The sequence below is a fragment of the Anolis carolinensis genome, chromosome 6 (genome assembly GCF_035594765.1).
Source record: "Anolis carolinensis isolate JA03-04 chromosome 6, rAnoCar3.1.pri, whole genome shotgun sequence".
In the NCBI taxonomy this organism is placed as follows: Eukaryota; Metazoa; Chordata; class Lepidosauria; order Squamata; family Dactyloidae; genus Anolis; species Anolis carolinensis.
This window is the reverse complement of record NC_085846.1, coordinates 69,054,827-69,082,538: the sequence shown is the minus strand read 5'-3', so window position 1 is coordinate 69,082,538 and position 27,712 is coordinate 69,054,827. Positions and strand designations below refer to the sequence as shown.

Below are 27,712 nucleotides of genomic sequence, written 5' to 3'. Positions count from 1 at the left end.
GTAAAATTATCTTAAAGCCATTTTAAAGAGCATTTTTTTCTGTTCTGGAGGTGATTCCCCCCCCCCCCCAAGAATAGGCCAAATTCTGTTCATTTGACCAGAATTTTTAACAATTGTTTATTTAAAGTTGTTGATTTAAACCTTCTCTTATTTTTCTTTTTATTTGTTCTAACAGCACCATTTATATCATTTCCCCCTTACATTAAGATTTTTCCCCTTACATTTTGAATCTAGCTATTTATCATAAGATGAAGGTCAGTATAAAAATATACGGGGGAAAGTGACTTTTATTGATCTGTTCCTTTTGCAGGGGATGGGAGACAGAGAGGTAAAAGATTAATGGTTATATTGAGGAAAAAAGATACCTTTTAATTAAACCAAAGGAGGTCACCGATGTTAAATATCAGGAATGATCGGCTAACATTCTGAACATTAACATTTTAAAAATCTGGCTATATGAGAAGAAAGGTTTCTGAGTTGTTGTATGTCTTTCGGGCTGTGTGGCCATGTTCCAGAAGTATTCTCTCCTGACGTTTCGCCCACATCTATGGCAGGCATCCTCAGAGGTTGTGAGGTATGGATAAACTAAGTAAGGAAAGGAAAGAATATATATCTATGTAGAGTCCAGGGTGTGGCAAGAGTCCTTTGTCACTGGGAAGCCAGCATTAATGTTTCAGTTAATCACCCTAATTAGCATTGGAAAGGTTTTTGTCTCTTGCCTGGGGGCATCCTTTGTTCAGTCATTAGCTGTTCTCTGCCCTCAGAGTGTTGGTTCCCATCTACTGTTTTGATTTTAGAGTTTTGTAATACTGGTAGCCAAATTTTGTTCATTTTCATGGTTTCTTCCTTTCTGTTGAAGTTGTCCACATGCTTGTGGATTTCAATGGCTTCTCTGTGTAGTCTGACATGATAGTTGTTGGAATGCTCCAGCATTTCTGTGTTCTCAAATAATATACTGTGTCCAGGCTGGTTCATCAAGTGCTCTGCTATGGCTGATTTCTCTGGTTGAATTAGTCTGCAGTGCCTTTCATGTTCTTTGACTCGTGTTTGGGCGCTGCGTTTGGTGGTCCCTATGTAGACTTGTCCACAGCTGCATGGTATCCGGTAGACTCCTGCAGAAGAGAGAGGATCCCTCTTGTCCTTCGCTGACCGTAGCATTTGTTGGATTTTCTTTGTGGGTCTGTAGATAGTTTGTAGGTTGTGCTTCTTCATCAGTTTGCCTATGCGGTCAGTGGTTCCCTTGATGTATGGTAAGAACACCTTTCCTCTGGGTGGATCTTTGTCTTGACTCTCATGGCTTGTTCTTGGCCTTGCAGCTCTTCTGATGTCTGTGGTGGAGTATCCATTGGCCTGTAGAGCCCAGTTTAGGTGGTTGAGTTCACCTTGGAGGAGGTGAGGTTCGCAGATTCTTTGTGGACGGTCGGTCAGGACTTTGATTGTGCTCCTTTTTTGACTTGGGTGATGGTTGGAGTTTTTATGAAGGTATCTATCTGCAGGGCCGTAGCCAGAAAAAAATTTCGGGAGGGGTTTTGAAAATTTTGGGGGGGTTGGGGTTGAACCCCTAGCACACACCTCTCCCCGCTACAAACCTGTCAATATCTGCTTGAAATAGTGCCTGGAGGGACTCTTAATGTTTTGTGTCTCATAGACTTAGCATGGGGATTTGGTTAACCAGTTAAAATGCATGAGTAAACCAGGTTTTTTTTATAACCTGAAAAATTTGGGGGGGGGGATTGAACCCCTAAAACCGCCCCCTCGCTACAGGCCTGTCTATCTGTGTGCGTAGGTTTTCTGTAAACTGTGTGGCCCAATTGTTGATTGGGTTTGCGGATGACCAGAACAGAAAGGTTTCTGCTTATATATAGATGGATGGAATAAAAAAAGAAATAACTTGTGATTGGTTGAATTTTTTTTATCGTGTCAGAAGTGGCTTGAGAACATACTGCAAGTCACTTCTGGTGTGAGAGAATTGCCCAGGGGATGCCTGGATGTGTTACTGGGATGCTTCTCTCATGTCCCTGCAAGCTAGAGCTGACAGATTGAAGCTCACCCCATCTCATGGATTTGAACTGGCAACCTTCAGGTGAACAACCCAACTTTCAGGTCAGCAGTTCACAAGTGTTTAACCTTGGGGTTTTCAACTTGGGGTCCCCAAATGTTTTTTACCTACAACTCCCAGAAATTCCAGCCAGTTTACCAGCTGTTAGGATTTCTGGGAGTTGAAGGCCAAAAACATCTAGATTGAGAACCACTGGTTTAACCCATTGCACCATGTAAAGGGATGGACTTCTATCCACTATTAAACAAAGCTTAGTGATCTTGGCTGTGCCTTCAGGTTGTAAGGGCATTAATTCCATTGAAAGAATCCATTATGGATGAATATCATGTGCCCTTGGAAACCCATCAGCATCACAATTGTTGATGCAGTAAATGATAATGTCATACAATTGTCTATCATTCCATTTGTTTATATCTCTAATTGTATCAAAACACTTCACGACTGTGTTGGCAGCTTCATTGTTACATAGAAGTAGTGGCCGGTTGCCTCGATAGGGAGTCACTGAATTCTTTCTACACCGGCACTCCTGCTTCCCAACATTAACATTGATGGCAATAAGACAACTTTGTTTGCTCATGGTGATATCACTAGTTACTCAACCTAGCTGGCCATTTAGTGCTACAATGTAATCAGATTTATTTATTTTAATTTCTAAATTATTTTATCAATTCAGATCATACTTGCCAGATCTAAAGATTATCTCTAAACAGCAGCTGTATACTCTTTGGATCATGGGGCAGGAGAGTCATATAGCCAGTGGAAAGATTCTTTAAAACACCAAAGTAAACTGAGTAATAAAGATAATATCCTCTGTGAATCACTCCAGGAGAGGATTTTGGCTGAAGAAAAGAAAAAAAGAAAGAAGAAATGCTTTAAAATGCTTTAAGTAAGTGAAACAAATAATTGCAGGGACAGACAAGCACCACCTATTATAACAGTTAATTAATTTGTGGTAGAGATTGATTGAATAATGCAGAGAAATCATTCAAAATACTGATAAACAAAACCTTGTCTTGAACAGCGTTAGCTTTGCGATTACTGAATCCTACTGTTCACTTTCATAGAAACCTCGGTTTTAGCCAGTTTTTGTAATGAAACCCATCCAACAGATTTCATGTCCTATAGTTAAGTCTCTAAAACAGTGTGACACTATCCTTTTTCTCCTCTTTTTTATCTGATCTATCTTGTGCTATAAATGTTTAGTCATTATGGAAGACAGAATTCAAACAAGCTAATTAAAACTGAAGTGATGCAAGGTATCAGTCATGATGGCTTGTTTGGCATATCTTATGATAGAGATATAAACATTTTAGTTATGGTGACTACACTCTGTATTTCCACCAGCATTACATTTCACTGGTGGTCCTAGGTCTATTTTTATAAGCGTAGGAAATGGCTGAATTAGCCAGATGTTTTATTGCCACTGCATGCTTGTGACATAAGCAAAAAACAATATACTAGCAGATAAGAACATAAGGATGTTTCAAAATCCATCTCACCTAGCATTCTGTTCCTCAGAACCTGCAGATAATGCTGCAGATAAATATCATCTGCTCTTTTTAAAGACTATGGAAATACAATTTAACTAGCTAGTTTCTAGACACTGGTAGGAATTTTTTACTGTATTTTTTTCTTACCAAAGAACATTCCTCCCTGATGCAATTCTGGAACGCATTCACACATGGTTGTGTGTATGTGTGAATTGTTTTAATTTGTTGTATGCTTTGAGAGGAGAACCATGACCAATCTCGATAAAATAGTTAAGAGTAGAGACATCACACTGGCAATGAAGGCTGGGCTGTGGCACAGCTGGTTAGTAGCCAGCTGCAATAAATCACTACTGACTGAGAGGTCATGAGCCTCCAGTGGCCTAGGGGATAAAGGCCTCGTGACTTGAAGGTTGCGTTGCTGACCTGAAAGTTGCCAGGTTCGAAGCGTGGATGAGCTCCCTCTTTCAGCTCCAGCTCCATGCGGGGACATGAGAGAAGCCTACCACAAGGATGGTAAAACATCAAAACATCTGGGCGTCCCCTGGGCAACGTCCTTGTAGACGGCCAATTCTCTCACTCCAGAAACAACTCTGGTTGCTCCTGACACACACAAAAAAAAGTTCAAACTAGCCCGGGTCAGATTGCGTGCTCAACCATTAAATAGCCTAGCTCCTTGTTTACCTAAGCAACCCGAAAGACAGTTGCATCTATTGAGTAGGAAATTTAGGTATTGTTTTATGCAAAGAGGCTAATTTAACTAATTTATGTTACCATAAAAACGTCCAGAAGCGTGCGGAAGAATGAGGAAGTACTCCATCAAGGACTCAGTGTCACAGTGGATGATGAAGCAGCAGCTCCCCCTGTGGCCTGAATCGAGCATACCCTCGTGAAGCTGGAAGCTGGAAAATGTTAAATTACTTCTGTGTAATTACCTATCTGCATGTCGTATGTCTAATGGCATTGAATGTTTGCCATATATATGTATGTTGTGATCCTCCCTGAGTCCCCTTCAGGGTGAGAAAGGCAGAATATAAATACTGTAAATAAATAAGTAAATAAACGAAGGTCCGCATAGTTAAATAATGGTATTCCCCTAATAACCTGTGGATGTGAGAGCTGTACCATAAGGAAAGCTGAGCAAAGGAAGATAGATGTTTTTGAACTGTGGTGTTGGAGGAAAATTTTGTGTCTCGGACAAATTTTGTGCCTTGGAAGATCCAACCAGTCCATACTCCAGGAAATAATGCCCGACTGCTCACTGGAGGGAAGGATATTAGAGGCAAAGATGAAGTACTTTGGCCATATAAATAGAAGACAGGAAAGCTTGGAGAAGATAATGATGCTGGAGAAAATGGAAGGAAAAAGGAAGAGGGGCAGACCAAGGGCAAGATGGATAGAAGTGATTGGCTTGACCTTGAAGGAGCTGAGGGTGGCAACGACCGACAGTGAGCTCTGGCATGGGCTGGTCCATGAGGTCACAAAGAGTCAGAAACAACTGAACGAATAAACAACAATACTTTGTCTTTCTGCCAAAAAAGACATTCAAAGAAACCAACAATAAAATATGTGCACCGAAACCAAAATCTTAATTAAAACAAAACTTGAAAACAAATCAATTTTTAAAGGTAATTAAAAGACAACAATGAAAACCATTGCAATCACCCACATAGGTTTTAGAACACAACTAAAACACAACAGTGACTTAGCTAGCACCAAACTGGTGCAAACTGGTGACAAATAAGTATATATGCCAAAGGCCTTATTAATTAATTAATTTATTTATTTACAGTATTTATATTCCGCCCTTCTCACCCTGAAGGGGGCTTAGGGTGGATCACATTGCACACATATAAGGCAAACATTCAATGTCATAACATAGAACAGAGACAGAAACAAACGCAGGCACGGGCTGGCCTCAAACTCATGACCTCTTGGTCAGAGTGATTTGTTGCAGCTGGCTGCTAACCAGCCTGCGCCACAGCCCGGCCTTACTGGATTAAAATGATAAGCCCAAATTTGTTTTCAAGAGTTTTGCTGCCATTTGTCCGCTCAGTGTGTCTCCCTAATTTCCTAAATGGAAATTGGGGCCGGGCTGTGGTGCAGGCTGGTGAGCAACCTGCTGCAATAAATAACTCTGACCATGAGGTCATGAGTTCGAGGCCAGCCCATGGCGGGGTGAGCACTCATCAATTAAAAAAAAAAATAGCCCCTGCTCGTTGTTGACCTAGCAACCCGAAAGATAGTTGCATCTATCAAATAGGAAATAAGGTACCACTTATAAAAAGTGGGGAGGCAAATTTAACTAATTTACAACGTTGGAATGAAGAAGTGCCGTCACAGTGGATGATGAAGTGGCTGCTCCCCCCTGTGGCCAGAATCAAATATCCCCTCAGGAGAAGGTTAAATTGCCTCTGCATCTGTCTCCGTCTCGATTCTATGTGTATATGGGCATTGAATGTTTGCCCTATATGTATATAATGTGATCCGCCCTAAGTCCCCTTTGGGATGAGAAGGGCGGAATATAAATACTGTAAATAAATAAATAAATATAGGGTGGCAGGTGGCAAGCGTTGACAGGAAATACGTGACCTGTGGAGTGACAAAGTTCCTGTGCCCCACAACCATTCCTTCCCTAACGCGGAAGAAAAAATTATACATCTAAATTAATATATGTTAATAGAAAACATGAATATTTAAAACGTGGGAGTAAGTTTAACTTTGGATGATTTCCTTCCTGGCTACACCACCCACCTGAGTTATGGAGATTTATTCTTTTCACATGAGATTGAAGAGGACTGCTAAACAAACTGAGACCCTTGAGACTGAAATCGAGGCAAGGCATGACTGCAGAATCCAACTGTTCTGCTGTCTCTTGCTAAGCAAGAGTGCTTTGTGACAGCCAGTTCACCTTGACACGCTGTCATTTCTTTTTGTTCACTTCAGTAGCTTTGGGCACATATTTTACACAATGGCAGCATCCTGGCTCTAATAAGGGGGCAGAACTCACATCAAGGGAAGGTGAGAAATGAGCTGTAGGTCTGCAGGAAGCATTTTGACAACTTCAGTTACAGACGTCTGGATGAAACTTAAATCTTGGAAAATACAATTCTTAAGTCAGTTGCAGTAAAGATTGACTGATCTAATTTATATCCATGCTTAAGGAGTGGTCCATTTTTAGAGTGCATAAAAATGAAAGGCAACTGTGGCTCAGGATGATGGGGACTGTAGTTCCATGCTGACCTGGGCTGATGAGGGTTTTATGCCAAAAACTTCTGGGAGGTCATAATTGCTTCTGGCCTAGCAGAAAGTAAATACTGAAAATGGCCATAGTGGGTCTCCACTGTAGACCTTCACTATATACTCCATGAGATATATGCTATTATAGAGAGTATCACCTAAGGTACATGTGGGGAAAACCTCACACTCAAGATGTTTGGGTCTGCAGCTTCCCTCAAGTTTATCAAACCTGGCTGATAGTGATTGTGGAAGCTGTAGTCCAAAGCATCAGGAAGACCAATGTTTCTTTACCTGTGATCTACAGTAAACTCTCACCCCCACCCACTACATGAGAATGGCTATAGTGGGTCTCCACTGAAGACCTTCACTATACTCCATGGGATATATGTTTATTATAGAGCGTATCACCTAAGGTACATGTGGGGAAAACCTCACACTCCAGATGTTTTGGTCTGCAGCTTCCCTCAAGTTTACCCAACCTGGCTGATAGTGATTGTGGAAGCTGTAGTCCAAAGCATCAGGAAGACCCATGTTTCTTTACCTGTGACCTACAGTAAACTCTCGCCCCCACCCACTACATGCCATATATGTTGGACTTTGGTTGTGTGTATATGAAATGTGAATCAAGTGTTTCTGCTGTTTTTGCAAGTGTGTGTGTTTCAGCAATGAAACAGTTAACAGCAGGCCAGTTTGACTGACAGCCTGCTGTGACCTATAAGGCATGATTTCCGGCCTTGGAGGTCGGAACTTCCTTCGGACTAAGGAATGTGTTTCTTATCTCCTGTTGTACTGTGTGAGAGACGAGACGAGCTGAAGAATGCTGGCTTCGAGCGATGAACTTTGCTGCAATTGTAAATATCTCTGTGAATATTAAATAGATGTTTGAACTTCAGACTGCAGATGTCTTTGAGTCTGACATTGAAGGAATTGGTGAGGGCAGAAGTTCATCAATTCATCAGGGTGCTGGTCCAGAGCTGTTTGATCAATGATGTTTGAAGAAACCCACCAACACGCACCCTGACCCCCTGGCTCTGCATTCTGACAGTATATTCCCATACCAAACATTACAGGAGTGATGAGAAGACAGACCCTCTTTCTAAAAGTTTACATTTGGCACATTTGTGGTATACTCTCCTAGAACTGTCTCCATCTCTTTTTTATGTTGTAGCCCAGCCTGCACCTGAGCTGTCAGGTGAGCTTTGGGTTGGGCCTGTGCAGCCTGTGATTGTACCTGCACCTGACTTGCTAGAAGACACTGGGTTAGAGCCTAGCATTTTCATGCATCCAGATGGGTCTGCTGGTTCTGGAAAGTCAGAGTTAGAGGAGGTTGCTGCCCCTGAGAATTCTGGGAACAGACACACAATGGTTTCAAGCAGGAAGCTTGAACCCCACATTCCTTGGGTGAGTCAAGGTCGAACTTTCTTTTGCCAGATGGCCATTTCAGTTGTGATAACACTAACGAGGTTGACAGAAAGAAAGTTATATATCAACAGAGACAAGAAAGGGAGGTTTTGAGGTGCAGCAAAAGACTATTCATGAGAAAAGGTTTTGAACAAACTTCCCACGGAAAAAGGCCTTGATTTCAGCTTTGAGAGGAATTCCTTCTGAGAGAGATTTTCAGAGATGGTAACTTTGCTCGTCGAGCATGGTTCCTGTTCATGTACTTAAAAGAATCCTATTTTCATGTTTCTGTGGATTTTCATGCCAAGTTCATGTAGCCTTGTATCTTGCATTTTGTTCCAGTCCTTGTGCTTGCTCTTGGGGAATTTTGGATTATCCAGTCATTGTTCTGGAAGTTTTGCAGTTTGGATTCCTTATTCCAGTCAAAAATCCTGTTCTTTGTTCCAGTTTTGATCCTGTTCCTTGGACTAATTTTGATACCTTGTTGAAGTTTATTCTTGTGTTTGATTCCCTTGGACCCTTGTTTCAAGACTCTCGAGTATCTTGTACCTGGTGGACTAAAACCTTGTTTCATTGACTTTGAACTTTGATTTGCTATTGCTTGCATATATTCTTCAATAAACAACTTGCTTTGCTTATAGTCTGGGGCTCCAGTGTGGTTTTGAGATGTGTTTGCAGCGTAGGGGTGCAACATTTTCTGTGTGATACTAAGCAATATTCCTAACTATCTAGGAGCTGGTCTATCAAGTTACTTATCCATGCTAGCTTCCCCAGAGAAGCAGGCAATGTCTTTTCTAGGAAGCTAGATGAGAAACATGTAGGACTGTTTATTTGCACAACGTGATGACACATTTCAAGGTGATCCCATCACTCTTTTATAAAGATGGGACACATCTTCTCTTTCTTTAGATGACCACACAGAATAATATAGTTGATACCTTTTGTTCTAGCCAGTGACATCCCTTCAGAGAAATCCATGATAGACAGCAAAGTATTACCATCTGCCTACTCTGTACTCTGGGTCTGGCTGCACCTCTTATAGAGTTATATCATTGTTACATAATCAAGTACCTTTCAAATACATGAAAGCACACATGGAACAAAGAAAAATGGCAATGCCACAAAGGAATAACTGGTTTTCCTCTGATCTTTGGTACTGTTTGAGGCCTTGTGAGATGTTGGCATAATAGCGCATGAGGGCAGAGAATCTCATTTTCTCTTTAGTTGTTGGGCAGCTTTAGGATTGTTTATAGAGAGATAAACCTTGATGACATGATGGTCAATGGTCAACAACATCAACAACGTATTGATTTTGTGATTATATATATACTAGCTGTGCCCGGCCACGTGTTGCTGTGGCGAAGTATGGTGGTATGGGAAATAAAGGATCTTATATTATCTGCTTAGAACTGAATTATATGAGGCCCCTTCTACACAGCTGTATAAAATGCACACTGAAGTGGATTATATGGCAGTGTGTAGTCAAGATAATCCAGTGCAAAGCAGATAATATAAGATTATAAATGGGTTATATAGCTATGTGGAAGGGCCTTGAGTCTGCACTGCCATATAATCCAGTTAAAATCAGATAATCTGTATTTTATAGGCAGTGTGGAAGAGGCCTAAGTGAGGCCTAACTCTGCCTGTCCCCTGGGCTGAGTGGGTTGCTAGGAAACCAAGTGGGCGGAGCTTAGCCTTCTAACTGGCAGCAATTGGCTTAAAACAATTATTCCTCTCCCTCTAATTAGGACTTTATTTTTCTTTTCTTTTTGTTGTATGAATGTAGAGGCATGGATGAGGGGTTGTGCTGCCAAGTTTAGTGTTTCTGGGATGTGTAGTTTTGTTGTTTTGTCCTAGGCCGAAATTTCATTACCCTTATATATATATAGATACCTACCACATTTTCATTGATTCAAAGAAGGCTACTTTTATTAGGCCTGTTGGATTTAGAACATGATGCTGCACATCCTGGGGTTCCTCACTAAGATGGATAAACTCTATGGGTCTAGGGGCCAATTTTCCTTTTCTGGGATGCACCAGGGTTGTACAAGTCCTGGGCAGAAGGATCCCAATCCAGAAGTGGATTTTGGTAAGAGACTGTAAAAAATAACCCTTAAAATAAATAGGAAACATTTGTTTGAATGGGAGAGAACATTCTCATTTTGCACTCAAATTTGGTGGCATAATTTGCCATCAAATTATGGCAATGAGGATTGGGTAGGATGGGAGCTTCCATAATATACCCTGCAGGCCTTTGTTGTCTCCCCTGTTCTTAGGGATGCATACAGCCTTCCACTGCAGATGGTCACACTAAACTTGAGGGCTACGAGGAGGAGGAGGGAGGCAGAAAGGTCGGAAATTCATCCTTATTCTTTCCTCCTATCTATTCATAGTATAATAATAATAATAATAATAATAATAATAATAATAATAATAATAATAACAACAACAACTTTATTTTTATACCCCGCCCCATCTCCCCGAAGGGACTCGGGGCAGCTTACATGGGGCCTGGCCCGATAAAACAAACAAATAACAGTAATAAAGCAATAAAACAATTATCCCAGTAAAAAACATCAACATCAATAAAAACAATCATTAAGATCAACAAGCAGGATACAGTATTAAAAACAGGAGACTAGGTCGTAGATCCCAGGCATAGTGCAGAGTGTTGAATAGATTCAATACTATAGATTCAATACTTATTGAATAGATTGGATGTACTTGCGGAGGAATATAATATTATTACATTCACTGTGCATAGCTTTCTTCCTGAAGTAAAAAAATGCCTATAGCTTTGTAATTTTTGGACTCAACAAACTGCATCTAATCATTTCAGTTTGCAACAAAATAACTCGAAACACATTTTGTGATGAAAATGTAAAACTGTGTACCCTTTTCTATTTTGCTCAGTGAGTTGCTTTCTATTCATATCAATTTCATAGTTGAAAAGATGGTAAGCAAGAGAGGGAGAATTCAAAGGATATGCATGAAGCTGGGCATTCAGATGCAGATAATCTTGTATAATCTCTGTATCAACAATATTTGTAAGCACTCTCTATATAAAGCTCTTTAAGGCAAGAGTGGGCAACTGTGGTGGGCCCAAGGGTTAATTTTCTAATGTTGGGATACTCTGGGAACCACGTAGAGTGCAAAAATGTAAAATGTGAAAAAGAGAAAGAGAGAGATGAAAGCAGAATTAGCCAAAGAGCACTTCTGAATTTGAAAAACTGGGGGTTTAAGGTTAAACAATGCACTAGAATCATATAGCAAGTGAATTGTTACTCAAAGAAGCTTGCTTTTACGGAGGAGTAGAAAAAAGTTTGGTTCTAAGATTATGAAGGGGTCATGAGTTGCAACCAAAGCCTTGGGAGTCATATGCAGTCTCAGGGTGGCATTTTGCTTATCCCTGTGTTAAAGCCATGATTCGGTATTCCTTGTGTATCATACAAGTATAGGGATCACAATATTTGTTTAGATCTATAATAGACATGGGCCCAAAATTTGTCCCATCTGTTTGATTCGTGTTTCCATTTCATACCATTCATTTGAATGGTACGAAACGGGAAGGCCCCTCCTGAAACAAAAATCAACTCTATACAATAAGCAGGTGGGAGCGGGTACCAGCTCCATGTGTGCTTTTTGGATCGACTTAGGTCCAAAGTGCCAGGCTGCATTGCAGCGGAGCACCGAGTAAGGAGCGCTTCTTACTCGGCACTCGGCTGCAGACTCCGCGAGGCCCTGGCACGTATGCCCAAAGCCTGCACCCGTAGGCCCAGGAGCTTTAGGCCTCTGGGTGAAGCCTCCCCCCCCCCCAATAATGGGCCAAAAAAAAACAGATCTTTCGGCAACAAAGACAAAAGAACAAATATCTGCCCTCCTGATTTCAGGAGGCGCAATCGAAATGGATCAGGGCACTCACCGAAAGCCGAGACATGAAACGGATCAAAGTTTTCCCTGAATGCACATGACTAATCTATAAGCTTCTCACTAGTAGTGACTGGCACAAGATGAACTATACAGGCAAAGACACATACCTCTGATAATTTTCAAATTCTAGAAGTTTGCTTAAATTTCAAGCATTAAACATACCACGGAGTTTTGATACTTATTATTGTGGTTCTTAATGTGATGTCTCAGGCACCTTTGGCCCCTGATCCCGCAGCCATTGCTGATCAAACTGAAGAGAATTTGGGTTTTTCCCCACCTCAGCAAGATTCAATCCCTTTCCAGATGTCTCCTGTTGACATTGCAGAGCCAGAGCCAATTAGGAATGTCCTTGAAATGTTGCCGGCTCTTCCCAGATCTCCGGAGAGTTTAGAATTTGATAGAAGGGCTGCTTTCCAAACAGATCGCTCTCGAAGACAAAGTTTAAGGAGAAGTGTGAGATTAGCAGAGCGAGGAGATTGTGGCTAAGCCAGTTCTCTTGGGAAGAACTGGGGAGGCAGGCATCTGGCGCCTCGTTGTTAGCAGTTCGTTTCTCTTGGGAAGATTTAGGGAGTCATGCACCTGCTTTGGGGGAGCTCTTGGACTTCAATAAAAGTTCTGCGCAGAGAATCTCTGTTGCGGTGTCAACTGAACTTCTGGTTGAAGAATACATTGTCTCTTGATCCTGAACTTCCAAGCGTCCTGCTGGCGCGCTTACTCTCGAGTAGACCGGGCATTGTGTCTCGTCCCTTGCCAAGTTTGGACTGCGTTTCAGATCCATCACGAACAGCCTTAGCCTTGCCTTGAAACCTTGTTTTGGACTATTACTTCAAGTACTTTCCTGAGGAACTTTGCTCCTTTCCCCACTCAAACTTCCAATAAGTTTGAGTGTGTTTCGGTTATTGGATTTTGGACTTTGGACTCTAATATTGGACATAAAACTTTCATTCTTTGTACTAATTCTGATCTTTTCTAAAAGGTCAACTGCTTGACTATCTATTCTGCTTATTTTTGTTTGAAACTTTTATTGCTTTAATAAAGATATTAGATTGGCCTCCGTGTTGGTTCCCAGTGTTCGCGCTGCCTAAGGGTGTTACACTTAACTGGAAATCCACAGATCCTGTTCTACAATGTGGATGGGGAAATATCCATAGAATTCTCTCAATTGTGTAGAATTATCTACACAAATCTTCTAGATATATCAGTGCACACAAGACTATTTCATAAGTTTGTAGGGATGATGATGATAATGATGGCTTGAGGTGAGGTATAACATACCATAATTAAAACACATAGATAAAAACAGGCCACTAAATGCATATACAGTAGAGTCTCACTAATCCAAGCCTCGCTTATCCAAGCCTCTGGATAATCCAAGCCATTTTTGTAGTCAATGTTTCCAATATATCGTGATATTTTGGTGCTAAATTCGTAAATACAGTAATTACAACATAACATTACTGCGTATTGAACTACTTTTTCTGTCAAATTTGTTGTATAACATGAAGTTTTGGTGCTTAATTTGTAAAATCATAACCTAATTTGATGTTTAATAGGCTTTTCCTTGATCAGTCCTTATAATCCAAGATATTCGCTTATCCAAGCTTCTGCCGGCCCGTTTAGCTTGGATTAGTGAGACTCTACTGTATTAAAAACATAAAACAAAGATTACAATATCAATACTTATCAAAATGTGAAGTTAAAATTCATTTAAATTTGACTTGGTGGGTCTCCTATTTTACTATACTGTTCAAACTATGAGTTGTGAGCGACCCTGGCTCACATACCTTTCTACACTAGGTTACTTAGCTATAGGATTTTTAAAAACCAAGCTGCAGGAATATCATGATATAGCAAAAATAGGCAAGATTTGGTGTTAGTCTTGCAGTTTTCATAAACACACATCTCAGCACTACAGCAATGCCCTTGCCTCTTTTCGCAAGCTTTCAGGAATTTTGTCAGCTCATTAGCAACCATGACTGAATGCCCCAATGTCAGTGGTGGCAGATCTGCTCTCGATTTTAGTGCAAAATTTAAAAAAACTGAGTCTCTGAAACTATTTTTAGCACAGGGTTTGGTACCATAGATACTATGAGAAACAGCGGATTTACTCCTAACTTCTGACATTGGAGCCAGATCCCGCCACTGATTGGTCTCCATTACAGCTTGATTTCTGTTTTTAAAAAAGTTGAATTTCTCATCATTGCTGTCTCCAGTACCCTAAACTCTGAGTACCTTTCCTGTTCTTCTCCACCGGTTATAAGACTGAAAATTAATTCTCTTAATAAATCCATTGCAATATGCTATATTTAACTAATTGCTGAATTTATTATAATACCAAAATAGCAAAGCATATTATAATAATTGCATATATTATTTGCATATTTCCAATGCTAATTTTAACAGTTGCCGATGTTGTGTTCTGAATTTCCACATGAAAACATTCTGATAGGTAATATGCAGGAACAGCATCAGGCCAAGATAAATTACCTTTCCCTTTTCATTTTTTTTCATAGGGTTGGTATTATTTTACCACCAGTCTTTAACCTCTATTAATTACTTATCCATGACCTTGTATGTGTCTGTTGCATATTTTGGCTGGCATCTAACATTGTACTCCGGCTGGTTCCATTAATTCTACCAGAATCAGTTACTCCATGTACCTGTTAAACCAGGCCCAAAGAACAGCAGAACTTTGTAGAGTAGGTTTTGGACCCTACAGACGACTACAGAGGGAATGAAAGAAAATCCAGATTCCATTGGTGTTGGATACAGCTGGATAAAGAAGCTCACCACTGGGTTTTAGACATGTTATGAATACATTAGTGTCAGCAAATGCTGTAGCCAAGCCAAATATAGCACAAATTCTCCAGGTTCAAAAACCATCTCTCTTACATAGTTAGATAAGTCCGTTCAACTCCAGCAACACCTATGAGATGCCAATTGTTTGATACACCCATAATGAACTTGTTACCTTGACTCACATCATTCTCCAGAGAAGTTCATGACAGATAATGCAGTCAGCCCATAAAGCAAAGGCTTTAGCTTTTGACTTTCGTACTTAAAAAAGGCTACGGATTCCTAGAGCATACAACACTGCTCCTGATATGTTCTTTCTAAAGCAGTGGTTCTCAACCTGGGGTCCCCAGATGTTTTTGGCCTTCAACTCCCAGAAATCCTAACAGCTGGTACACTGGTTGGGATTTCTGGGAGTTGTGATCCAAAAACATCTGGGGACTCCAAATTGAGAGCCACTGTTCTAAAGCATTTTTCTGATTGATTGTAATTAACTTTAAAATTTGACATTGTTGCTAAGTTTGTTTGTTTTTTCGTGTCAGGAGCGACTTGAGAAACTGCAAGTTGCTTCTGGTGTGAGAGAATTGGCTGTCTGCAAGGACGTTGCCCAGGGAACGCTTGGATGTTTTGATGTTTTTACCATCCTTGTGGGAGGCTTCTCTCATGTCTCCTCATGGAGCTGGAGCTGATAGAGGTTGCTCATCTGCGCTCTCCCTGGGTTGGATTCGAACCTGGCAGCCTTCAGGTCAGCAACCCAACCTTCAAGTCACAAGGCTTTAACCCACTACACCATCGGGGGCTCCATTGTTGTTAAGTAGAACATATATTCGTCTCTGTTTAAACCTGAACAGCCAAGTAGCAAGGTCCTCTTCTGAAATGACATCTCTTCCCATGGCAGTGTTTTTCAAACTATTCCTTTGCATGTAACTCATATATTGTTTGGCTTCCTACTTCCAATTCCTCTGATGGTTCTTCCACACAGCCATATAACCCAGAATATGAAGGCAAAAAATCCCATTACATCTGTTTTGAACTGGATTATCTGATTCCACACTGCCATATATTCCAGTTCAAAGCAGAAAATATAGGATTTTATTCAGCTGTGTGGAAGGGGCCCTTCCAGACAGGCCCTATATCTCATAATCTGATCCCAGGTTTTCTGTTTATCCCAGATTATTTGGCAGTGCGGACTCATATAATCAAGTTTAAAGCAGAAAACCTGGGATCAGAACCTAGAATATAGGGACTGTCTAGAAGGGCCCTGAGATAGCCATTTAGACAGATTGAGATTACTAATACTTGAAGTAGGGTTTCTATTCCTCTCTTAAGATAGACCAGTTCTGTGAGCAAATAGAAATCCAAATTAGGAATATCACCCCAAGTTTGGTTTCTTTTTGAACTTGGCCACTGGAGGCTTGTGCCTCTTGTGATGCTTGTATTTATGTACAAAAATGCAGGTTAAACTTAGATGGATGTTAATAGCTGCAATTAATATAAAAGGGAAATATCTTAAATACAAGAAATGATACTAAATAAGATTCTGACTAAAATACCAGAAACAAATAACTGAACCAACCTATAAAGTATATAAATACTGAATAATAATAATAATAATAATAATAATAACCGCACTACAAACTAGAGCTGACAGCTGGCACAACAAAACATTGCATGGAAAAGTTCCTTGACAAAATTGAAGGAAAAGCTGATAAGGAGAAGACCTGGCTATGGCTCACGAATGGGACCCTGAAGAAGGAGACAGAAGGCCTGATCCTTGCAGCCCAGGAGCAAGCCATCAGAACAAATGCAATCAAGGCCAAGATTGAAAAATCAGCTGATGACCAAAAATGCAGACTGTGCAAGGAAACCGACGAAACCATTGATCATATCCTCAGCTGCTGTAAGAAAATCGCACAGACAGACTACAAACAGAGGCACAACTATGTGGCCCAAATGATTCATTGGAACTTATGCCTCAAGTACCACCTCCCAGCAGTAAAGAACTGGTGGGATCACAAACCTGCAAAAGTATTGGAGAATGAGCACGCAAAGATACTGTGGGACTTCCCAATCCAGACTGACAAAGTTCTGGAACACAACACACCAGACATCACAGTTGTGGAAAAGAAAAAGGTTTGGATCATTGATGTCGCCATCCCAGGTGACAGTCGCATTGATGAAAAACAACAGGAAAAACTCAGCCGCTATCAGGACCTCAAGATTGAACTTCAAAGACTCTGGCAGAAACCAGTACAGGTGGTCCCGGTGGTGATGGGCACATTGGGTGCCGTGCCAAAAGATCTCAGCCGGCATTTGGAAACAATAGACATTGACAAAATTACGATCTGCCAGCTGCAAAAGACCACCCTGCTGGGATCTGCGTGCATCATCCGAAAATATATCACACAGTCCTAGACACTTGGGAAGTGTTTGACTTGTGATTTTGTGATATGAAATCCAGCATATCTATCTTGTTTGCTGTGTCATAATAAAATAATAATAATAATAATATACTAACAATGCATGGAAGAAGAATAACTCTCGGCCCTTCCACATAGCTATATAACCCAGAATATCAAGGCAGAAAATACCACAATATCTGCTTTGAATTGGGTTATCTGAGTCCACACTGCCATATACTCCAGTTCAAAGCAGAAAATGTGAGATTTTATTCAGCTGTGTGGAACTTGGGAAATTGTTGATGATGAAGACCATCAAAATGACTTCACAAATTCATGATAATGGTTGTCAGAAATCTTTAAGATGTTTCTATCATAAACATCTTTTGAAAATGTATAGACGATAGTCATATAGACCTGATTTTATTATGTATTTCTCCATATTGGCCAGTCATCTGCAAGCACAACTTACTGCAGTGGCACATAAGAAAATCTGTAAAATTCCACTGTGGTTTCCTTTCCTTAAGAGACCTTGTGTTACTGAAACAAGTAACAGAATGCATATGAGATCATTATGCATATTATACTATCATGGATTTTTATCTGTGATTAGGTATTTGTATCTATATATCTATATCTATATTTAATTAAAACATTTTGCCCATTCACAGATATAATTGAATGTTTGACCCCATGACTTCACAACAAATCAATGGATAAAGTGCACCAGAATGATTTTGAGATTTCATTAGTTGCTGCAGCAACCCGTGAACCTTTATTTATTGTGTGACTTAAAACATGATCCAGAATAGTGATGCTACTGAAATTAATAATTACCAGGTTCAGTTAGGATTTTGTTTTGTTCTTAATAGTCAGATGTATTATGAATTCAGGGTCATTTTGCCTTGATGTTTTTTTCAGTTTGAATGTAAAAAATATTCCTGTTGTTCATGTGCCCAAAGCCAATTATTTTGTCACAGGCTCAGAATATTTTAATGTGTTTCTCTTACTATTGAAGATTGCACTGAAATGACCTGAACTACAAAACCAGTTGTTTTGTAGATATATATTCATCAACATGCTTTAATTTGAACTTTTTTACTTTTGTTTAAACTCTTTTTACAGTATATTATGTGACTAGTCCACCTAACTGAGCATATCTTAATGGATACCTTCAAACGTGTATGTAGCTGTTTTGTAATTAAATCCTTCAGATCTAAAGATCCATCTTTTAAAGGTTGTTTTTTTGTATGTGTGTTTTCCAGTGAAGGGGAACAGTTAGGCCCGGGCTGTGGCGCAGGCGGGAGAGCAAGCCAGTGCAATTAACTGCAATGAATCACTCTGACCAGGAGGTCATGAGTTCGAGCCCCGCTCGGAGCCTATGTTTGTTTGTCTTTGTTCTATGTTAAAAGGCATTGAATGTCTGCCTATATGTGTAATGTGATCTGCCCTGAGTCCCCTTTGGGGTGAGAAGGGCGCAATATAAATGCTGTAAATAAATAAATAGGAAGCTTTGGGTTTTCAAGTGGCCATAGCTGTGCAGTATAGGGCAGGTGAAAACCAAACAAATACCTCTCAGAGTGAAAATACAACAATATGCACTTTTATGGGACTACTAGAATCTGTCAGCATTATGGATCTGATGAGAATATTATTTATTTATTTATTTATTTATTTATTTATTTACAGTATTTATATTCTGCCCTTCTCACCCCGAAGGGGACACAGGGCGGATCACAATACACATATACATGGCAAACATTTAATGCCATTAGTCATATGACATATAGACAGACAGTCAGACACAGAGGCAATTTAACATTTTCCAGCTTCTGGCTTCATGAGGGCACGCTCGATTCCAGCCACAGGGGAAGCCGCTGCCCCATCGTCCACTTGTGACACTGAGTCCTTGATGGAGTACTTCCTCATTCTTCCGCAAGCTACCGGAAGGTTTTATGGTGTCGTCAATGCGTTAAATTAGCATAAAGCGGTACCTAATTTTTCTACTTGACAGGTGCAACTGTCTTTTGAGCTGCTTAGGTCAACAGCAAGCTAGGCTATAAATGGTCGGGAGCTCAATCCGACCCGGGCTGGCTTTGAACCCATGATCTCTCGGTCAGTAGTGATTTATTGCAGCTCGCTACTAACCAGCTATGCCACAGCCTGGCCCCACTTTTCCTATATTCTCAGCAACAAGGACAACCCAATTCTCCTGCTGATTGAGGCAAGTGAACTTTCATCTCCCATATTACCTCAACAGTGGTACTGACAATAACAAATACACACTTCTGAAGGAGGACAACATGGGGCAGAGATATGGCTGTCCCTATGGTTTCCCCCAATTTGCATATTTTCTAAAGGAAGAGAAGACAGAGAAAGAGAATCCAGTATCTGCAACTGCCTGCTTTCCCTGAAGCAAGAGGTAAGAGACAGAGGTGGCAATTGAAATTCCAGAACAGCTCCTTCTGAGAATCTCTTGAACTGGATGTACAGCATAAAGTCACCTTCCTACAGCACAACCACTGTGATGTTTGCAATAGGACTGCAACTTCCTTTTCATGGGGCGCGGGGAGCTCTAAGTGAGGAAGGAAGTTCCAAGCTGTTGAAGGGAACCAAATTTGCTACCTGAAGCATAGCTTCACTCCAACTCCTATTAGGGCAGGCACTGTTCATCAAGAAATACTGAGGTGGTGCTGAATTATGCCAAGAAGAATTCACTCATCACTAATTTTGAATATGCATGCCTTATGTGTAAGTCATTATTTTTTAGATCAGGAATCAACACTAGTGCAGTGGCACAGTGGATTAAAGGTCTGCGGTTCAAATTCACAAAGCGGGGTAAGCGCCCGTCATTAGCCCCTGCTTCTGCCAACCTAGCAGTTTGAAAACATGCAAATGGGAGTAAATCAATAGGTACCATTCCAGCGGGAAGGTAACGGTGCTCCATGCAGTCATGCAGGCCACATTACCTAGGAGGTGTCTACGGGCAATGCGCTTTGGCTTAGAAATGGAGATGAGCACCAACCCCCAGAGTCGGATTTGACTAGACTTAATGTGAAGGTGAAACCTTTACATGAACAGACCAAGGCAGTGACACCTCTAACCCATCCCATGATCGGATATCAGCCAGCATGCCAATACCTTAAGAAATAGCGTTCTACAGAGATACTTGCAAGAACACCTCAGTAAGCGAGAGTCCAAAAGTGGCAGGTTAAAACCTGGAACCTCAATCCATGGCTGAGAGCAAATGAGAGGCTCTCTCCTGGGCACTCAGAAGACTGGGTTCCACTGAACAGACTGGCACCAGGAAGTGCAGAGCCAGTCTTCAGAAATGGGGCTACAAAGTGGAGTCCGCGACGTGAGTGTGGAGAAGAGCAAATCACAGACCACTTACTAAAATACGGCCTGAACCCTGCCACATGCACAATGGAGGACCTTCTTGCAGAGACACTAGAGGCACTCAAAGTGGCCAGATTCTGGTCAAAGGACATTTAGTATAATGCCAAGTTTTTAACTTTGTTTATGTTTCTAAATACATTACAACTACCCTCTGTTTCACTTCTGATACAATAAATAAATTTATCTGACTTTAAAAACACAGCAACAACACAGGAACAGTTTGGGCTTAGGGGCCATAAGAAAGGGTTAAGACCCACATATAATCTATGGGCTTCCTTTTAGTGTATCTGTTTTAGACACTAAGGAGGCAAACATTTATGTACAATTATATATACAAGCCTATGTGTATTCTGCAGAATGGTCTTGGATCTGGACATGAAATTCTAATAGATTTCCCCATTGCTTAAAAGATCCTCATTTTTATCACAGCTTGTTCTCTGGTGAGTTCACCCTTGGCTTATTGTTTTTTTGTTTCCTGTATATAAATGAACTCATTTGATGCTCTTAAATGTGTGTTAAAGTCAGAATGCTGCATTAATGCACTACTAATGAACTCCTGGGAAGGAGCAAATTAAAACTATTTGTCAAAGATACAAATTTTTTTCCCCACAAAGGGAAAACTGCAGTAGGAATAAAAGATGGTGCTACTTAAACATTGCAGCTGGCGATTTGGCAAATACCAGTTTCAACTATTCATACTTCATTCTTTTCTGCAGAAAATCATGCCATGTATGTTTCCCTTAAATGCTATATAAAAACTCAGTGTTCATAATATCTGAGATGGGAAAGATTTTTCTCTCCAAAGCTATTATACGGTAGCTTGTTCTTCACTGTTGGCTATGTTGGTTAGGCCTCATACAACTAGTAGTCGGCAATTACTGCATTCTCTTGTATCCAGTAAATTTCTACTTTGTGCTTTTTAATTAGAATAATAGTCTAATCATTAATGTACCATATATATTTCTGTATAAGTTGACCTAATGTATAAGTCAGTTTTGGGGTGAATATCATGTATTTTGCTTTCACCCTTGAATAAGTTGATGTAAAAGAAGCATAGGTGTTTAGCAAACCGATCTTCTCTCACTTTTAAAAATGCTTAGAAGAAACTTGGAAGAATTAAACCGAAGGAGAGGATGTGTTTAATTGAAAGGTAACAATGGTGATGGTGGTGGCAAATTACATTACTGATATTAGGATGTTTACATCTATACAAATATAGATAGAGAAAGTAATAAAAGTTGGGGGAAAGAATGGGAATAAAGCCTGAAAAAAAAAAGAGTATGGGAGAAGAACAAGAAAAGCAACCTGCATCTATATTGTCTGTGCACAAATTTAAAAAGTTTTGCAGCCTGGTATGAGTGAAGGAATGGGATACAAATGCAGTTGGGATTTAAAGAAATTAAGTGAAATTGGGAGTGGTTTTTTTTCAAATCCCGATCTGTCACCACCTGGTGCCCTCCACTGCTCAACTATGCCAATCCTCACTTCCAAAATGCACATTTTTCTCCAACAGTATGTTATCATTTTACCATTTTCCTTGCCTTGACCTAGATTGCTTGTTGTGATCTTAGCAGATTGTCACTCAGCCCCTTCTACACTGCCATATAATCCAGATTATCAAAGCCAATAATCCACATTATCTGCTTTGAACAGGATTATATGAGTAATATGGCAAGTAATCAAAGATTACCAAAGCAAATGATCCAGAATTTATATGGCAGTGTAGAAGGGGTCTTGGGCCTCTTTCACACAACTGTACAAAATCCACATTGAACTGAATTATATGGCAGTGTGGACTCAGATAACCCAGTTCAAAGCAGATATTGTGGATTATCTGCCTTGATATTCTCGGTTATATGACTGTGTGGAAGGACCTTCAGTTGAATTGAATTGGTACAATGCTATACTTTATCATATGCTGCCTCCTAATTGGACAATAAATCAAATAAGAAGACATTGAACCGCAAACACCATAGCACACACTTTCCTGTGTGATATCTTCCCCTACACATGATTTCAGGACTGTTGCAAGACAACCATATGAAATTTCAGTTTCTGAAGTGTGATCGTATTGATGTCACCGAAGATGTACAATCTCAAATGCATATGTTGCTGCATACCTTCAAGTATGTCCACCTTCTGATGACTCTAAAGTGAATCTATCATGGGGTTTTCTTGGCAAGATTTGGTTTAAAGTGCATGGTTAACCACTTGCGAGTGAAATTTAGTTCATAAACTGTTCCTGTTTTGTTCCAGAGATCCCGGAAGATCCACTAATTGCAGAAGAGTATTACAATGATGTATTTGATTCATGTTCAGAAACAAGTGAGGATCAGGAAGAGGAAGTAGATATGGAAGCAGATGAGGTGAAAGAAGATGAAGAAGAAGATACATTATTCACGATGTATACAACAAATCAGCAGGTATGTACAAGGAATCGCCACTCTTCCAAAAACAGTGTGTGGCGAATTTTACAGCTGGAAAATGCAAACAGTATAGGAAAACACAGTAAAAAAATACTCTATGAAGAATATATCTGCACTGCTGTTTCATCAGTGATGCCACTTTCCTAAGTAGACATTATTTTGCCATGATTGGGTTCTGCATTCTTTCTCCTTTTTAAAAAAATAGTTTTTATTGAATTTAAAATATTTTCATACAATAATTACTTTTATCACATAGCAGATATATAATGTATCATACAATGCTTGCATAATTATTTTATATCTATTGTTGACTTATATCTACTACAATGTTAACATTTGTCCATCTATATTTCTTCACCACTGTGTATCCCCCCCTCCCACCCCGAGCCACTTCTTATATATTGTCCAACCAAAATCTCATTTCTTCCTGAGGCGGTAGCCCTCCATCCCTTTTTTGAAGTCCTTTCTCAATAAATTTTCCCCATACATCCTCAAAATCATTTTTTTCCATATCCCTCTTTTAACTTTTAAATTGCATGTTAGCTTGTCATTTATTGCCAATTTCCATACTTCCTTATACCATTCTTCAATCTGAATATTTATTACTTTTCTCCAGTTCCTTGCTATAAGCATTCTTGCTATTGTCAATAAATTTGTTATTGCTTCTTTTTCTTTTTTATCCATCTTATTGTTATTATAAATTGATAATAATGCAATACCAGGGCTTCTTTCCAGTTTGATGTTCATTATATCCTCTATCTCTTTAAATATTTTATACCAAAATTTCCTTACATATTTACATTCTTTCTCCTTCTTGGCAACTGGATTATGGCACAGTAGTTCAAAAAGCTTTTTGCATATTTTGTGTTTTAACAAAACATTTTTGTTTTATATTTGCTTCTAACCTGTGAAATCCATCTAATTAAGGTCCCTTCTACACTGCCATATAAAATCCAGATTACCTGCTTTGAACTGGATTATATGGCAGCGTAGACTCATATAATCCAGTTCAAAGTAGATAATGTGGAAGTGCTCCCTACGTCAGAACATACAGTCTGTCTACATGACAAGGAAAGTTGAAGGCCGTGGGATGAACACCAATGTTGTTGCATGTGTGCATGCCTTTAAGTTACTTGCTGACTTATTGCAACCCCATGAATTTCACTGGGTTTTCTTAGGCCCGTTCTCCACTTCCATATAATCCAGATTATCAAAGCAGATTTTATATGGCAGTGTAGAAGGGGCCTTAGTCAGGGCGTATTAAAAGGGGGTTTGCTAGTTCTTTCTTCTGAAATGTAGCCCACAATATCTGATATTCCTGCTGGAGAAAACAGTAATAGGGGTTAGCACAGTAGGCTAAACCGTTGTGCTGCAGAGAAATCCTGCCGATCGAAAGGTTGCCAGTTCGAGCCCAGGTCGGAGTGAGCACCTGTCGTTAGCCCCACTCACCTGCCCACCTAGCAGGTCGAAAGCAGAAATGCAAGTAGAGGAATAGGTACCGCTTTTAGCAGGGAGGTAATAAAGGCGCCCTTAAGGACATTGATTGGATAGCAACTCCTTGGCATGGAAGATGGAGTGGCAGCACCTTTCCTCGCCCCCCGGCCAGAGTCGAGCACAGCCCCCAAGGTCCCAGATATAAGATGGGAAAAACTGCCTTTTCCTCTGTTTGTGTTGTCTATCCTTGTTAATTGTATAATTAGAATTGAATGTTTGTCGTATGTGTGTTCTATAAGTCGCTCTGAGTCCCCTTGCGGGTGGGAAGGGCGGGGTATAAATACTGTAAATAAATAAATAAATATTAACATATCTGAAATAGACAAGAAATAAAAAAATGTTAATTTCAGTAAAAGATCCGTAAAATCCTAACAGTTTCTCCTTTAATGTGCTCAAAACTAACAAAAATATACTGAACTAATATTTGAATCCAGATCAGACTGTAGCTTATCATCCAGGCTGATGAATACTTGCCAAACAAAAAGTTGTTGCTAGTCATACACATCTAAATCTAAATCTATCTAAATCTAATCTATCTAAAATAAAAGCAAAAACCCATATGTGTGTATGTGGCACGCATGTCTGCTCACACAGACAGCCTCCGGCCTCCACAAACAGGCTATACTTCCAAGGCTTAAGAATCCAGCAAGTCACTCTTTTCCACTGACATTGTGGTTACAGCGAGTGCCATGAACATGCAGCCCAGCCCCTGCCAATGTCCTTCCCAAACACTACGGCCCACCACCCAAGGAATGCTTTCATTTGGGCACAATTTCCTCCTAGATTTTGCTTTTTCTTCCACCACAGGCAGGCATCCCAGGGTTCTCCGTTGCTGTAGAATTTGCATGGCCCCGCCCACTGCCCTTTCCTTTCCAATCTCTCTGCATAACAAACAGAGCAGAACTGAGCTGCAACTAAACTTACTGGAGGAGTTTGAGGATTGACTCCACATGGTGGAAGATGTAGATCACCCTGCATCAAGTCAGAGCACTGTCACTCCTACTGGGGAATATAGAGGAGTTGTAGTTCACCTACACCCAGAATGCTATGAACCCAAATAATGATGGCTCTCGGCCAAACTTACCCGATATGCCCAGATTTGACTACTGGTGGGTTTGGAGGGGAACTGGACTGGAAGTTCAGGAGTAGTAGGTACTAGGATTCATAGTTCACCTGCAATGAATGAGCATCACACTTGGCACACAGAGCCCCCATAACCAATACAACATATTGGACAAGTTTGGGGAAAAGGGAGTTATAGTTCACCTGCAACCAGATAAACACTGACCCCCACCGACAGTGCACTAGGACTACACTTCACACAGAGAAACCTCATGACCTACTGAACATACTGCAGGTATTTGTGGGAAGGGGCCTTGATTTTGGGAGTTGTAGTTCACCTCCATCCAAAGACCACTGAACCCAGCCAATGACGTATCTAGACTTGGCACACAGACTGAACTTGGCACAGAGACTGAATATTGGGTTGTTGTATGTCTTTCGGGCTGTGTGGCCATGTTCCAGAAGTATTCTCTCCTGACGTTTCACCCACATCTATGGCAGGCATCCTCAGAGGTTGTGAAGTATGTCCATGCCTCACAACCTCTGAGAATGCCTGCCATAGATGTGGGCGAAACGTCAGGAGGGAATACTTCTAGAACATGGCCACACAGCCCGAAAGACATACAACAACCCTGTGATCCTGGCCATGAAAGCCTTCGACAACAGACTGAATATTGCCTGCTGTGAATACTGATAGATATTTTGGGACAATTACCCCAGGAATCTGGAAATTGCAGTAGTTCACCCCCATCCACAGAGTACTGCACCACACGATTCTGGGAATTGTAGTTCACCCACTCCAAACAGAATACATAACATTAAAAGACAAATTATACCATTCTCAAATGACCCGGGCATCGCCAGGTCCCCAAGCTAGTAATTAATAAATCTTGGACCGCCATCTCATATATGCTGTAAGTTATATGGCTGCTGACTTTAATCAGTACTTGTAGTGTGTTCATCCCAATATCTTTCAGATCATTCAGTTTTCTTAAACAGCATATAAAGAAAACCAGTCACTGAATGTGACACTCATTAGTAATTTTCAGTCTTTTACAGAGCATGTGTTATGAGCAGAACTTTGGACAATGGCGAATAAACTTGGGACTAGCAGTCTGCTTTGGGCAGCATGAAACCTTATCACGTCTTTGTGATGCTTGTTTCTTTGGCAAGGAAAAAAGGACTGCTGGAAATGGACGTTGTTTTTATTGACACTTCTGTCGGAATTTGAATCCACTGTTTGTTCCTGTTTGTGTTCCACCCAGTGCACACACATAAATTTTGTTGTCATTAATGGATGAAGCAGCTATATAATCAGAGGAGAGCATACACTAGCACATTTATACCATTATAGCAGTAAAGCAAAACAGGCTCTTTTCCATACTTAGCTTCTTTAATCCTATTTACCTTTTCTTTTTCGCTTCAGATTAATCCTTTAAACACTTTAAAAGTTAAGAGGCCATAATGAGTTCAAGTCATTTCGTGTGATTGTCTAAACAAGTTCTAATTGTATGTTGACCATTTGTTTTCTCTCTGAATTGAACTGACAATTTTGCTTTAACTAAAATGAAATACATGCTGCACTGTATAAGATATAAACATAGAGAGATTTTAAAATTTTGAATCATGGCTAAGAAGTCCTGCTTAATTAATTTATCCTGTTTGTTCTCAGTTTAGCATAATTTTATATTTTTGGGTCAATTGATATTAAAAAGTTGGGGATGCTGAGGTATAGAAACATCCAACGATATCAAGCATAATTTTGTATTAATATATTAATTTTAAATACTTTTATCGATTTCTCATTTTATCATTGAAGAACCTTCCCAACTACCCTTCACAGAAATCAGTGGAATTTTAAACTGCAATGTTCACTTTTATCTATTTATTTAATTATTTAAAAATATATTTCTGTCTTTCTTCCATTAGGGAAGCTCATAATGACTAATATGATAGAGAATCTTATAACAGAGACAATACCAATTGTGATGTGGTGAAATATTACAGGAATAGTATTTTGAG

The 27,712-nt window shown here is 40.1% G+C and overlaps 1 protein-coding gene and 1 long non-coding RNA gene across 2 annotated transcripts in view; one reads left to right on the top strand and one right to left on the bottom strand.

The window, feature by feature from the left end:
* LOC134292426 (uncharacterized) overlaps positions 1 to 27,712 on the bottom strand; it is a 200,719-nt gene that overhangs the window by 60,581 nt on the left and 112,426 nt on the right. The gene's annotated exons all lie outside the window — the stretch shown is intronic.
* nek11 (NIMA related kinase 11) overlaps positions 1 to 27,712 on the top strand; it is a 148,855-nt gene that overhangs the window by 86,449 nt on the left and 34,694 nt on the right. Inside the window, exon 13 of the mRNA XM_062957350.1 lies at positions 22,965 to 23,131. Coding sequence (XP_062813420.1) covers positions 22,965 to 23,131 — 167 coding nt within the window. The remainder of the gene's footprint in view (positions 1 to 22,964; positions 23,132 to 27,712) is intronic.